This window comes from Opisthorchis viverrini, assembly GCF_000715545.1.
Source record: "Opisthorchis viverrini unplaced genomic scaffold opera_v5_85, whole genome shotgun sequence".
Classification (NCBI taxonomy): domain Eukaryota; kingdom Metazoa; phylum Platyhelminthes; class Trematoda; order Opisthorchiida; family Opisthorchiidae; genus Opisthorchis; species Opisthorchis viverrini.
The window spans coordinates 1,455,859-1,471,786 of record NW_008751740.1 but is presented as its reverse complement, the minus strand read 5'-3'; the positions used below and the strand labels follow the sequence as shown (position 1 = coordinate 1,471,786).

Genomic DNA, 15,928 nt, shown 5'->3' with positions numbered 1-15,928 from the left:
GCAAAGAAGGCTAACTACGGCGAGCTCCGCTGCATATCCTTCCAGAGGTTAAGGACCGATTATACTAGTCCAATCACGTGTTGCCTGTATAGAACTGAAAAATAATATATCAGTATGTGTGAAAATGAAACTTTCTTTCATAGTAATGCTGGTAGGTCATGGTGCTGAGAAAATCAGTACCGGGTGAATAATCAATAGATTTGAGGGCAGAACACTGAGAAGAGTTCGGTAGGGCCCAATTTATGACAATTAAAAGTTCCTTTCCTGTTTTAAATGTTTGTCTGGTTCTATATTATCTGTGCGCGTTCATAAACTTTCCCATGAAGTCCAATAGTCTTTCCACGTCATCCATGGTGATCCCGTTGTACAGAGAGATTCTCACACCTCCAACTGTACGATGGCCTTCCAATCCGATGAGACCATGCCGGCGAGCCTCAGCTAGCCACAGCTTTTCCAATTCCTCGGACGGTAGACGCAGAACAATGTTTACGCGGCTCCGATGGGCCTTTGGAACGTGGCAGCTAAATGACGAGAGAAGATGGAGAAACCAAGTTAGAAGAGCAAATTAGATTGGGTAACAAGAGAACAAATAAATATGTGAGTAAGTAAATAAAAGGACAAGAAATAAGTATACGAGTGATGAATGGAATATTGAATGAAAAGATAACTAAACAACTAAATGATCGGATAAATTATTAAAATCAGTAACCAATTTCTCCTCACGTCAAAATGTGTTCTTCTAATTATGCGTCAAGTAACCTACAGCCAAGTGGACTGTCGGCTGAAATTCCTTTCAGATCGCTCAAGCTCCTTTTTGTACCAAAAACCTTTCGCGGGGACAGTAGGTTATGACGGAGACAGAAATAAACAGTAGATTAAAAATATTCACAGAAAATGCGACAGCAAATCCGAGGAGGAACCGTTTAACTCCCTGCAATTTGAACCATCATTCGATATTGCGTACGATATTGGCGCTTTAATATCGGTAATAATGAAGAATATCCCAGAACAGGAGGGCGATTTTTAATGTACTACTCACAAGGTTGCTGAAAATCCATCGACAGCCAACCACTGGTTTCGCCCTTTTTTGGGCTCATCAGGTAGGCGCAGTCCACGGGTTTCCGTCAACCTTATGTTCTACTTGAAACCAAATTTCACGAAATTAGCGAATATACACTCATCTGCAAACTAATTTGGTTCTTTCGAGAGACCCACCTGGAACCCAGCGCCTACCTGATGAGCCTCAAGAAGGGTGAAACCGGTCGTAGGCTGTCGATGAATTTTCAGCAACCTTACAAATATATACAGGTATCGCGATATTTCAAATATCGTGACGACTGAAACATGAGGCGGCCTGTTGCAGCACATTCAGTTGCCTGAGAACGTCATAAACGAGAGATTCAGCTGGATTCCAGGTGAGTCCGAAAGAACCGACTTAGTTTGCAAATGAGGGCGATTGTTCAAACATCCACCAAGATTACGCTAAAAACACTGACTACTTCGAAGTAGCTTGAGTAATACAATTTTGTTTGTCAAGAAATCAGCAGGTATCACGTGCTAACTCTTCTGGAGGATTTCTCTCAAATGAAACGTATAATACCAGTGAAAAGGAGAAAAGCCCTTCGCCGCAGAGTCTTTTATTAGAAAACCCCGACTGAAAAGTTACAGAATATTGGTCAGGAAAGTAAAACTCTCACATGCATCTTGTTTTAAAAAACTGAATATCCGTCTTCTTCTTGAACGCGACTTCCTGAAACTTCCTGAACATTCTTTGACTATCACGCAATCGTAAACGAATGCTGTAAAGCAATCCTACGAATTCCACAATAAATCTCATCTCCCGTTAGATTAAGGTGGAGTTACTAGAAAACCAAATACTACTTGCATGCCTCATCAATAGTATCCACCATTACACCAGGAAGCATCAACGGGTTGGTGGCTTTATCCAATAGGAAGACTTCCACATTTCGACACATGTCAGTAAGCTGAATTCAGTTGCTGCACAACAATTACGATTGTTCTGAAAATTAAATTTAATTCTGGATAAATATGCTCATTTGAAAATTAATTTGGTTTTCATGGGAGGCTCAACTGAATCTCGCGTTTATCGTGTTCTTCAACCGAATGGGCTGCACAGTTGGTAAGATATTCCAGATATCGGAGTATATTTTCATAAAGGAAGCTACCCACATAGTTGCTTAGTGGCTGTTGAGTAGCTTCCTCCATGTAAATTCAATTCTGTTGCTGCCCTGGCAACTAGGTACATTTTCGAGTACATTTAATTATCAGAAATGTAATACAAGCTATTTTCATTGATTTTATTCATGCTATGACACCAAACAATCTTTTGATGGTGCAGCATTACTTGAAAGGTCACCGAAAGCCCTTTGACAACCCATCACCGTTTTCTTGCTGTTTGAGCCCCAGTCACCGATTTTTATTCAACTCTATTTTCCGCCTGCGCCTCAGTTGTACGCGATTCAAGAAGCACATCAGTTTGCATGTTAACTTGGACACAGCAAGAAAACGAGTGCTTTTTGATGAATTTTCCTCAAAAATCTAGTCTTGCACATCTTTTGCATTATCAGCTAACACAGATCTTGTATAGCACTGCTTATAGTCGAAAGATTTAATAATTTCCAGCAGTGAACTTTTCCAATAAAGACAATCCATCAGATGAAATCCTTTTATCCGGTCTTCCTGAATGTTCTTTCTTCGTAGGAACAGATTTGACTTGGCAACTTAAATGATAGTACAAGTCGACCCCAAAGTTGTGTGTGAACCATACATTTGATGGAAGGCAGTTAGGGAGGGATTGATTCGACTCTTAGTTGAGTTTCGCACCGATTTGCATGCAGCTGACCGCCCTGTTCATTCACAGTGGCTGCTCAAAGAAGGCATTGGGATAACGGAAAACCGGCACGCCTCACTGATTGAAGCAACATGTCAGTCGTACAGTTTGTGCATTATTCCGACCAGCCATATGAGTGTTTGAACCAATTCATAACAGATTTCTGGTGAGGAGGCTAACTTATGAGGTCACAAGCAGCTCGCAGGCGCAAATAGCCCAACAGCCATACATTCTACTTCGAAAGCCTGTCTCTCAGCCAACAGGCAAGCGAATTCACCTGTAGGTTAGCTTGCAGTCAGTATTTGCATCTGACTGGGCGCTGCCCGTAGTGCTAAATGAGTTATAGGAATCGTGCGATAAAGTCACTCTTTACCGACCTAACACTAGAAGGATGCGAAACTCAAAATGGCGTGGACGGCTGATGACGCTCAACAAACTAATCGCTGGAAAAGCGATGCAGGTCACATCCGGCTTACAGTTCCCAAACGGGTATGAGTTCCAATCAACTAGCATTTTGAAGAGAAGTGAAAGAGTGGCATTAAATCCTATCCAAGGGTAGGGGTTAACCATATTCTTGATCAGCCACTTGTAGCTGGATAATTAAGTGTTCTGGTCTTTGGCTTCTGATTCGTTTATTTTGAAGAATAATCTAGAGATTATGAGTGCTACCAGTCATTCGCAAGTTTGGCTGCTAAATTCTACTGTTGCTGTTAGGTAGAGCTCATGGGATAACTGCTTGGTTTTTAACACTCATTGAGGTTTTTGGTTATTCCTATTAGAAATGGGTCGGAACTCACACAAACGACTTGGGTCAACATACATAAGGTGCGCTGAATTAATGCAACTTACATTAATGGTCTGTTTAAAAGTGAAGTAGGGATACCTTACGAACCAAGTGACGAAAGTCATTCATTTTTTGACCTAAGCATCTGCCGAATCGGTCAGCATGGAAACGTTAGCGTCAGAAATCTTCGTCGTAAGATCCCACTGTGTTCTGGCTCTCCGTATCGATATCAGTTGCGCCAAATGATACTCTATCCTTCTGGCAATAAGGTTTATACTTTCTATCTTCGGTCTACCCTGACCAGAGTGCTATATCTGACTGTTGTTCCCGTTTTAGTCCTTAGTGCCGAAAACAATAGCTTTACTGCGAACAAGCGACTGAGTACGAAAAGTACAATGGCCTTGTGCTATATATTCAGGGGGCACTGTCTGACCTTGATCCAAGGTGTGTCGCACTGTCTGGCTTTAATCCAAGGCTGCCTTGCATCATATTTCGAAGGGCACTCTCTGACCTCGATTCAGGGCTGTCTGCTCGGCGTTTAGTGGGGTTTGAGCGTTTCATTAGGTTTCGGGTATTCTTGGATGATCTTCAGGAATATGACCTTTCTGACAAAAAGTAAACTCCGATACTTTCGGATCAGTTTATTAGTATTTATACAGTCACGAACTTTACTGTGGGATTTCGAGTACTTTCGAGCGGCGCAAAAGTACCTTTATTCTATGGTTACGCGGATTAGCCAAACATAATTCCAAATAAGCATAAGATGATGTATTCTTTCTCCTGAACAGAAAAAAAGCAGTTCTTGGAAATGCTACTGAGTGGTTCATGACCAAATCCCTCGCTTAGAAACCCAGTGAATCATGAGATTGTGAAGCACAGATGAACAGTCATCATTTTCAACAGTCATCTCCGTTCTTCTACTCGACACTCACCACGCCGATTAAATACGACATCAATCTGCTGTGTGAATTCTTGTTATCGAAACTCAATCCACCCATACAAAGCAAAAAATTCACATCATTGGTGATTTGAATCTCACCTGCAGTGACATACTATGAGGCGTTTGATCCGATCGGTGTGGTTTTTAAACCTCATCAATCTTGTAACACTAGACAGAAACGTCCAATTGGTTTTCACGCACTCATCATTCACAGGTCGCCTGCAGTAGCCGCAGGTGAGCGTGAACAGCTTGTTGCACCATGTGACAATGACAGCCAGTCGTGATGCGCATGACAAAGAGAAAAACCGTACTAACTGTTTGTAAAACACTTATATCGACATTCCTCGTTCTCTCCATTCCAGATTTCTCCAAAACAATTCTGTACCCCTGCAAGAGGAACTACTAAACACAATGATGAATAACCACACCTTTGGACGGACACGGTCGTGATGGTACCGGTGTCGCTGATTTACTTACTGATAAAATTCCTCGGAGTGATCAATAAAGGAGTAGATTGCGTCACATTTTTCTTGCGTTCTCCTCTGCATTACCTCTACTCCACCCTCTTCCTCAACCCATCGAAGCGCTTCATTGACTGCATAGGCACTGAAAAAAGTATAAGAGACAGTCGGAAAATAGTGAACCACAGAAAAAAGATTGAATGTTAAACTGACTTCCAAATTATTTTCAGGACCTTAATATTTTATTGGTATCTTCGTGAGTCCGAAATTCGTTCTCTCCAGGACATTTTCTAGTTAGAAATTTAGAGAATAAATTATATTTTCAACTGTTTGGTGATTCCGGTGTCCAAAATGCATTCACCGTACAAGGCTGTCACTTTACTTTTCCAGTACCGCTTGAAATCTACATGAACAAAGTTCAGTTCGCACAGTAATAGTACACCTGATTTAGATCATCTGAACATTCATATCTTCCGAGAGAGAGAGAGAGAGTGGGAAAACGGTGCAATGCGGAGTTCAACTGACACCATTCTTTAGGATCCTATCTGAATGACATAAGAGCGTATAGTTTTCATTCATTTCAATCAAACTAGCTACTTTATTGCTTTGGGTAACTTCACTGCCGAAATAGGCGAAGGCCGTCATCCGGTGCTGCATTCGTGTGACAGGCCAGGATGACCGCAAGGTTCCTAGCTTTTCTTGACACCTACAACAGTTAATTCTGGTGATCGTTGTAGCAGGCAGAACTTCATGTCTGTCATGTGTATGTATCACTTATGCTGCCCGCAGTTATTGGGACACAATTGTTGGGGACTCGTGCTTTTTATTCCAGCGATCTGCTGGCGTATTCAGGTGGTCATCTGACTACTGATGAATGGTCCCGACGTACAACCTGAATGGTCTCTGATCCTTGCGGCGGACGCATGCAACAATTAAACAAACTACCGCGTGTTCGATCCCTCCCTACGCCTGATCCGTCTCAAAGTGGGCGAAATCGTTCTGAGATCTTCCCCAGATCCCACCACACAATTACCAAAAACGCTTGGTAAAATTTCCAGCTTGGTAGTTATAATATCTTCAACTAGGATCGGTGGCAGTTCAGATGAAGTATACTAATGTTGATGTCTATCTGCCTAATAGGCTGGTCACCAGAAATCACTCTTTGGAAAAACCTCTACACTGGAAGAGCAGCAGTCATACAGATTACGGAACCAGTGGGACTGGATGGAATAACTGGTCCAAGAATTAATCTCATTTTCATGAACCAATGACCATTCGCCATATCCTGTCCCCCTTAACATCTGGTCCAATTCCTTAAGAACAACAAACTTCACACACAATTAGTTTGCTGAAAGGACTTGAGCAAGCCTAAATAGCGTCTACACTGGTTAACTGGATAAAAAAGCTGGAGGTTTGATTCACTGAGCGCTAGTCCAAAGAAATTTCGGGGACCTTACCGAATTACAGGAGGACTCGGATATCACAATCCATACATCAGGTGATGCCCGCAAGTTTAACCTTACCTTATCAGGTTGATATTCTTATAATGAATACCAAAATAGGGCTACTTCGATGAATTCATGACAATCCTTATTGATTTCCACGTGTAAACTGAGACGTCAGTGTTAAGTCATTAGCCGATTTTCAAGTGATTTCAAATTTTCGAGAAATACACTCATTTGCAGATCAATTTGGTTTTCAAGAGAGGGACAACTGAATCTCTCGGTTATAATGTTTAACAACTGAATGTACCGCACACAGGCCCCCCCTTTTTGACAACTGAATCTCTCGGTTATAATGTTTAACAACTGAATGTACCGCACACAGGCTGCCTCATGTTTCAGTTGGCACGATGTTCGAGATATCGCAGTATATTTTCATAAAGGAAACTATTCACTTCTACTTTGGTGAAAACCAAACTGATTTGCAGATGAGTGTATTTCTCGAAAACATTCCAGTTTGGGTTCAAGTAGAACATAAGGTTGATGGAAACTCAGGGACTGCGCCTACCTGATGAGCCCCAAGAAGGGCGAAACCGGCCGTGGGCTGTCGAAGAGTTTTCAGAAACCTTGTGAGTAGTTTCCTTCATGAAAAGATTTCGAATTGTTTTGGAAAAGGTCAATTATTCTTCTTTTAAGGCTAGCTCTCACAACTTGGTTGTAAAGGTATATGAACATAGAACGAGCTGAAATATCAACATTCAATCTCCATTGGATTTGGTGGTGACAAACCAAGTCTTAGTGTTTATCGATTTATTTTGAAATAAGAGCCGCGTTCCTGACTTTCTGACCTATGGTTCGCACATCGGTTCCAGAGATTTTCCCACGGAAGATGAGGGAAACTTACCGCAGCATTTTAAAAGTATGCTGACCGTAAAACATACGGTGCTCCAGAAGAAAAGAGAAAATTAGGTACAACAGACTTTGAACACTATTTTGTTGATCACACTTGTTTTGCCGGCCGTGACTCACGTGAATGTAGGTGGTGTATTCAATATAGAACCAGCTGCGACCTGCATACGATAGTTCAAGATACTTGGCGTCATTGAGAGTTCCCCACCGACCAAATCTTCGCGGATAATGACCAGAGTGAGACCAGCGCAACCCATAGTCTTTTGTGAACCAGCAAAGATCACACCATAGCGACTGACGTCAATGGGGCGAGTAAGAAGATTACTACACATGTCACAAACAATTGGTACTTGGCCTTCTTTCGGTCCGGGAATCCAGTTGAATTCAACTCCATTCATTGTTTCATTGTCACAGTAGTAGAAGTAGGCCGCACATGGATCATACTGCGTGGTAGACTGATCGGGAATGCCTGATAACCGATAGAGGGAGAGAAAATGTAACTACTCAGTTCTACGTGCAAACCATGATGATCATCCAGGCAAGCCAGGAACTGCATCACCTGTAGACAAGTGAAGAACTCCTTGTCGAACCCCATCAAAGAAACCCAATAAGGCTTGGTTAAGTAAAGGGCAGTAAGTATAGGAATCATGTCAAACAACCAGTAAATTCAGGGGCAAAACTGACGGTAAACACCAAACCGGTGTTGCTAGACAATGCATATATATATATATATATATATATATATATATATATATATATATATATATATATATATATATATATATATATATATATATATATATATATATATATATATATATATATATATATATATATATATATATATATATATATATATATATATATATATATATACATAAACTTAACGCTATGCCATCGGATAAAAACACGTCACTTCTGTGGAATTCCTCTGTTTCAGAACTGCGTACATCATTTCAAAATCTGCGGAGACCTTCAAGTGACTTTTACTGTTTCGCTAGGACCGTCTAGGTTATTGATCAACCTAACACGTGGAGGCGGTTGTGCGGACGAATTGATCATTGCCCTGTAGGCTGAACAGGGAATATTTACTCGGTATGAGTGGGAAACCTTATTGGAAAGATTTAGTGTTACAAGCAAAAAAGGATTGAAAAGTGATTGTCGGAGAAGTGACCAAATAAACTCGGGATCTGTGTAAACCTGAAAACAGTGATTTAGGCAAACTCAGTGCAGAAAAGTGATTTTTGAGATGAATATGGTATAGGAAGTTACCCAGAGGCAATCAGTATTGTAACTAATACCTGTATCATATTTTTCACATTATTTGGGGGAGTCGTGAACTTTCCTGAAAAAGTGTACGAGAATTTTAAAACCTGGCGGAAGTGGATCTGTTTGAGCGCAGATTTTGTTTCTAACCTGGTTTATCTTGGTCATAGCATATGCAACTCGTTTATGAGTCAGTGGTTAACAGGAGCAATGAAATATTTAGCAAATCTACATTGTTTTAGTGGCGCATGTGCCAAGCAATTTGCTTGTTGGAAAAGCTATACCGAGAGGGTTGATAGTCTGGCTCTTGTCAAAACTGTAAGGTTCAAAAGAGTCACCTACCTCACAAGGTTGCTGAAAACTCTTCGACCTTGTGAGTAGTTTCCTTTATGAGAATATACTGCGATATCTCAAATATCGTGCCAACTGAATCATGAGGCAGCCTGTGTGCGGCACATTCAGTTGTAGAACATCATAAGCAAGAGATTCTGTTGAGTCTCTCGTGAAAACCAAATTGATTTGCAAATGAGTGAATTTCTCGAAAATCACCTACCGTTTGAACGCCTGAGAGTGCATCACCGGGCTTATAAGCCAAGACAGCTAACCCCCTCAACAGTGTGATAGAAAACCGAGGTTTCTAGGCCATGGTTTTGTTTTTATCAGAGGCATCTCAGGCTGTCACTTCAGCTGGAATGTCGAGGGGCGTAACGAGGCCTAATTTGCATTAAACTGGACCTGCTGGAGCTAGTTGCCCGCACTCAACAAGCCCAGTTGCTAGAATAATAGTGGGTACCAAAACTCATGTACACCGTGAAGTAATGACATCAATGGCCCGCTTTAGCTCTTCTGTATGAGGACAGGATCATATTTAAAAATTATAGGCACCCTGCGAAAATCTTTTCCCGGTAGTCTTGTAATGACTGTCTCACTGGACAATTCATCCACCCAAGGCCAAGAGATTCCTTCTAAGTTAAATGATGATTATCCAAGGAAAGGTCATCAGACGGCCTCATATGAGGAGTACTTATCCTTGAAAGATTTTAGAACCAAACACTGGAAAATGAGGAAGAGTTTTATGGATCTTCAACGCAGTGATTTCCTTTTCTCAGGGACTGCTTTAGGCAGTCATAGAGTAGATAAGGTAAGGCATCAAATTTCTTGAATCTAAAGGTGATGTGCTTGTATTTTGGACCACAAAAAGGAAATAACTTACCCAAAATACAATAAGAAAAAGAAAGCCGGTCATGGGTGTCTGCTCGTTATTTTGGACATATGAATATGGGATAACCTCGGGATAATCCAATGTACCAATCTGTTTCTTTAGTTGCGCAACACGCTGAGTGTTACACGACTAACGGAGATAAAGATGGTAATCAGTGGACACAAACAAAAACGTTTTTGCCACATACTCCCATAATTATCCAAATCTGAAGAAATCATTTCTCATCAAGTTCCGCGGAGTAGGTCCTCAGAGTTTACTAAATGTTTGCACCAAGCAATCACCTCTGCAAGCTTTCACAACAAAGCTTGAGGTTAGAGCCTTTCTAATGTATTGATTTTTGATCAAGAAGACGTTTAACAAAAACAGATCTCGCAGAAGTTCTTAGAGGGGCACCCTTTCAAGGGGCACGTTTTTGTAGTCACACAACATTTAAGGTTTGACTTTGGAAAAAGTGGATGAAATCGGATGAAAACGTTCATTCGGCCAAATTGTAAACTTTTGATAGCCCTGTAGTTGGACCTCAGCAAAAACACCCCATCCTATATCAACGTCTTTTGTAAAAATGTGTTCCAAATAAGATTTACACGGTACACACGTAGACTAGACTGAATGGACAGAGACAAATCAATATCACAAAAACTTACACGAAAAGCCCGGTTCTTGTGGACAAACCTCACGAATCGTCCCATATTTTTGGGCCTCTTTCAGTGCTTTTAGGGACCAAGCTCCAGTTACCAGGTAGTCCGCCTGGTTTACTCCTTGGTTCCCCATCAAGTTCATTGGAATCGCGTCAAACTGTGCTTGAGCGCCACCCTGGGTGGAGGATTGTAATCATGAAACAAGGTCAAGCAACTACCTGTCAGTCGGGCGTATTCGAATTCAACAGAGATCAACCCATATTTGGGCCAGTTATCGACCATTAAGGACAAATACAAGTAGTTACGATCACCGATAGTAATTTCCATGTCCGGCGGCTTTGTAGATGGTAGACAGTCGAGTCTGCCTAACAGCAACAGATTAGTTTTATGATGGCTGCCCCCGGTTTGTAGTCTGATTACCACTAAGTCTGTATCTGAGTGTGTCCAAACACGGTGGGGTGAACTGCATTCGTATAGTGGATATAAGTTTTGGCCCATTGATATGTTCGAGGCCTTGCTTATCAACATCACCCCTTCTCGTGTTGAACCGCGTTTTGAGTTGCCCATCACGTCAGCATTGCTAGCCAGAGTGTGGAGTAGGGTAGTTCCGCGAATTGCTTCAACAGAATGTGTGCTAAACACGTTCTGTTGTAATACTTTAGCTTCTTCTCACCAAAGAGGCGTTTTTCTACCGCTTGTGTGACTTTAAAAGACGAGTAGCGCCTTTAGAATGCTTTCACGCTATTCCCTTATCCGTAAGAAGACGATGTGGAGGTTGATTCATTCAAAGCCGTGATTGTTAGTTGACTCAAGCGAATTGAGGTACTTGAGGTGATGAAATTGTTTAACCGACCATGTCCTCACTGAAAACGTCAAAAATTTGCTTACACACAGACGAGGAGCGCGGTTTGCTCTGCGTTGTTACCTAAGCCAGATCGGGGCGTAAAGTGCTGATGCGGCTAAGTAGCTGTTGCAAACATAACAGTGTTGTCAGTATTCTTAAGGCTTAAGGTTTTTGAAATCATTCGGAATTCAGCGTGGTTAAAATTCCCTAAATCCTAAGTCGGTAGAATTAAATAGTGTGAGAATAGCATGTTTTTTTTTGCCGGACATCAGTATCCATACTTCGCTTAAAAATCCAGCTCGACCTCCGACAAGTATAATAGTCTTGCTGGAAGCGCGGTAAGAGCCTGTCAGTTGGTGTGCTCTACCAGAACCCCATCCGTCGATAAAATTTTTCTCAGCACATCTCGGTCCACGGAATCAGATGAAGCGGGAAGTTGGTGAAGCAGGCGAGTGTGCACTATTTATATCTAACCAACCTTTCTAGAACGCACCACAAGGTGAAGCCGCTTTCCATACAACCCTCAAACGGTTTGGCTTGAGGCAAATCTGTAACTATGAGACGAAGCACCCTAGATAATGGTCGATAGTGGTTAATTCCCAGAAGGATCACTGGAAGTTGATATGTTCGAGGCCTTGCTTATCAACATCACCCCTTCTCGTGTTGAACCGCGTTTTGAGTTGCCCATCACGTCAGCATTGCTAGCCAGAGTGTGGAGTAGGGTAGTTCCGCGAATTGCTTCAACAGAATGTGTGCTAAACACGTTCTGTTGTAATACTTTAGCTTCTTCTCACCAAAGAGGCGTTTTTCTACCGCTTGTGTGACTTTAAAAGACGAGTAGCGCCTTTAGAATGCTTTCACGCTATTCCCTTATCCGTAAGAAGACGATGTGGAGGTTGATTCATTCAAAGCCGTGATTGTTAGTTGACTCAAGCGAATTGAGGTACTTGAGGTGATGAAATTGTTTAACCGACCATGTCCTCACTGAAAACGTCAAAAATTTGCTTACACACAGACGAGGAGCGCGGTTTGCTCTGCGTTGTTACCTAAGCCAGATCGGGGCGTAAAGTGCTGATGCGGCTAAGTAGCTGTTGCAAACATAACAGTGTTGTCAGTATTCTTAAGGCTTAAGGTTTTTGAAATCATTCGGAATTCAGCGTGGTTAAAATTCCCTAAATCCTAAGTCGGTAGAATTAAATAGTGTGAGAATAGCATGTTTTTTTTGCCGGACATCAGTATCCATACTTCGCTTAAAAATCCAGCTCGACCTCCGACAAGTATAATAGTCTTGCTGGAAGCGCGGTAAGAGCCTGTCAGTTGGTGTGCTCTACCAGAACCCCATCCGTCGATAAAATTTTTCTCAGCACATCTCGGTCCACGGAATCAGATGAAGCGGGAAGTTGGTGAATCAGGTGAGTGTGCACTATTTATATTTAACCAACCTTTCTAGAACGCACCACAAGGTGAAGCCGCTTTCCATACAACCCTCAAACGGTTTGGCTTGAGGCAAATCTGTAACTATGAGACGAAGCACCCTAGATAATGGTCGATAGTGGTTAATTCCCAGAAGGATCACTGGAAGTTGTTTGGAACCCAGAAAGAGTAGATGAGATAGGTCTTCAACAGTTCGGTGAATGTGGCCGTTTTCTTGGAAGCTATCACAATCGCACAGTCAGATGACGGAGCATGCGGGTAACAGTATATTCTTCAACTGTTTGGTCGATTGGCTCTATCGACAATCGAGGTTCGCACGTCTTTTGTGGGCGCTGTAGTACGGCAAGCAGAGATGGGCAATTGGACGACACCGCTAAACTTGGTCCACTGAACGACTGAAATTTCGACCAACGGGTCTTTGCTCATTGGTGCGTGGTGATGGACAGCGTGTTTAGTGGCGGGCACTTCAAGGAGGGTGACGATAAATTTTACCAACGAGGACTGTTTACGACGTGTTCTAAAGATCAGTTTAAGACATATGTTCACAATGGCGCTATCCAAACTGACAAGTGCCCTTCTTCTAAAATAGAGTACGATCATGCTCACCCGCCGCGTGTCTTGTATCTGAGTGACGTATAAGTGGATTTCTTGGTGCTGAAAGCGGCTGTTGGCCAGCTGAAGTTAGCAAAGCCCAAAACGAGATCGGAATTTGTACAGCACTTCGTTGGGTTTAGTTTTGCAAGGATTCAGTGGCTAGATCAGAATGAATGGGGATGTTTCGACAACAGAGACAATGTTTGTGAAGTACTTGGTTGATAACACTTGGAAGTCGTTTGTAAAAGTGCTCTCTGTCTATTACAGGCTTGTGGACAGCACTAAAGCGTAGGCTGCAATCAACTGCGAGTTTATGGTCCGTAAAATGCCGGCTTTTTTGGGCAACAACTTAAACTGATCTTTGGTTTATCTCGCCGATTACCGGGTTGTTGCCTTCGCTTACTGGATTATATTCAGTATTCACAGTCGGAACCTGGGAACTTCATTCCCCTTGAACACGAGCTGGGTAGCCGTACCTAGGAGAAAAAACAGGCTATTTAGCCTGAACAATCAGTCGGAATGCCATTTGTGCTATGCTAGTTTCCAGCATTCAGAAAAGTAGGTACTTTCTAGCAACCAGCGTAGAATTGTCTACCTTTGTTTTCCGCTAGTCTGGCCGGCCCCAAAGCCATAGTTTGGGACCCTTATCGTCCTCCCGTCCAGGTTTGAAGTCACTTGCGGGATCCTAGCTCTGATACAAAATGACTTATGCCAAGTAAATTTATCTCATACCACCAAAGTCGTCGCACGGTGACATAACACCGGCTTCCCACACTACTGCATACAACGTGACGGAAGAAAAAACTATGGAAATCGATCCATACTTCTCGCTTTAACTGGCTACTTCCAACTTCCGATCCAACTTAGTCTAATAGTCACTCTCCTGGTAGAAAAGATTTGTGACCGCCGCCGGCGTATTTTTTTGATTAGTATGAAGAGGATGAGGGAGAAACACTGATTTAGGGAAGGAATTTTGAGAAACTGACGGTTGACTAACTCAGATAATCATCTAACTCCTGGCTAACCCTCAAGATGTTTCGTCCGATAAGCCATCGGTCGTCGCGGGGTACGTGAGTGGCTCTAGACTTCTTTAAAAAACCCTTTCATGGGTTTCTTTCAAGTCACACGCAGTCAACATGCAGTCTGATACACTTGACTCACTGAAAATACTTTCCACATACGTATTTCTAAACTCTGCCTTACACTCGTACAGGAATTCAGTGGATGGGATTTCCCAAGAAAGCAGTGGATATTAGTAGGTGTCTCGGGATTTTCCCCTGAAGAACGCCAGGTGGTGGTTAGTCAGGTATTGGATGACACAAGTGGCCCCAGAATCACGAGAAACCGGTATCGCTAGGATCAGTAAGCCTGAATTTCAGACTGGGTGCCACAGGTCCCTTGGAATGTAGCTGTGTCCACTGGTTAAGGTTTGTATGTGACCAGACTTTAGTCGGCCAAGAAAGCTGGAGACAACGAACGGGGCCGGCTGCTGCAAGTGGTTTAAAATGCAGACTGAATGATCATGTAGACAGACAGCTATGTAGCGACTGATACGCGGTCATGAGCTAGACATGTTAGAAATTAACGGGCCTGTAAAGACTTGTTTCGTCTCAAACTTTGTAAAGAAAACATGGCAAATACCTAATTGCTCACTTCTTGCGCAATATGTAGTCGAATCGAGTCGAAATGACCGGACAAATAATTTCTGCTATTTGATAGATGGACGGAGATATGCATACAGAAAACTCACCTGAAGGAAAAGTACATGATAGTTGCTCGGAACGTTTAGCAGCCGCCGAATACGGGCTTCGCAACTCCTCAGTATATCGACGAATTCTTTGCTTCGATGCCCAACTTCTATGACACTGATACCACTATCAGCGCAGTTGGAAAACCCCTTCTGTATTCGTTCAAGAACCTAATTTGCAGGTGTAGCGGGGCAAAGCGTGGAGATCATCAGATTTCATTTTTACTGTGAATGGAGTATATCCGTACAGACACACGAAACACTGAGAACCCAATCAGTCAAGTTAAAAGAACCAACAATAAATGAGAGAATATGCACTTATTTGCAAACTAATTTGGTTTTGCGAGAGACTCACCTGGAACCCAGCTGAATCTCTCGTTTCTTGATGATGGTCTCAGGCAACTGAATGTGCTGCACCAGGCCGCCTCATGTTTCAGTCGCTACGATATCCAAGATATTGCAATACATGTGTATTTTTGTAATGCACTACCCATAAGGTTGCTGAAAACTCCTCGACAGCCCACGACCGGTTTCGCCCGAGAGATTCAGCTAGGCTCCAGGTGAGTCTCTCGAAAAACCAAATTAGCTTGCAAACGAGTGTATATTCGCTAATTTTGTGCAATTTGGTTTCAAGTAGAACATAAGGTTGACGGAAACCCGTGGACTGCGCCTACCTGATGAGCCCCAAGAAGGCGAAACCGGTTGTGGGCTGTCGAGGAGTTTTCAGCAACCTTACGAGTAGTGCATTACAAAAACCAACAATAAACTTTTCACCCTGCGACAGTTGGGAAGCCAA

At 42.4% G+C, this 15,928-nt stretch overlaps 1 protein-coding gene across 1 annotated transcript in view; it reads right to left on the bottom strand.

The window, feature by feature from the left end:
• Window positions 1-293: 293 nt before the first annotated feature.
• Window positions 294-15,928, bottom strand: part of T265_13616 (hypothetical protein) — a gene marked incomplete at both ends in the record, with an annotated part of 18,246 nt that continues 2,611 nt past the window's right edge. Inside the window, 5 exons of the mRNA XM_009169703.1 lie at window positions 294-521; window positions 5,053-5,244; window positions 7,508-7,856; window positions 10,520-10,688; window positions 15,136-15,303. Coding sequence (XP_009167967.1) covers window positions 296-521; window positions 5,053-5,244; window positions 7,508-7,856; window positions 10,520-10,688; window positions 15,136-15,303 — 1,104 coding nt within the window. The remainder of the gene's footprint in view (window positions 522-5,052; window positions 5,245-7,507; window positions 7,857-10,519; window positions 10,689-15,135; window positions 15,304-15,928) is intronic.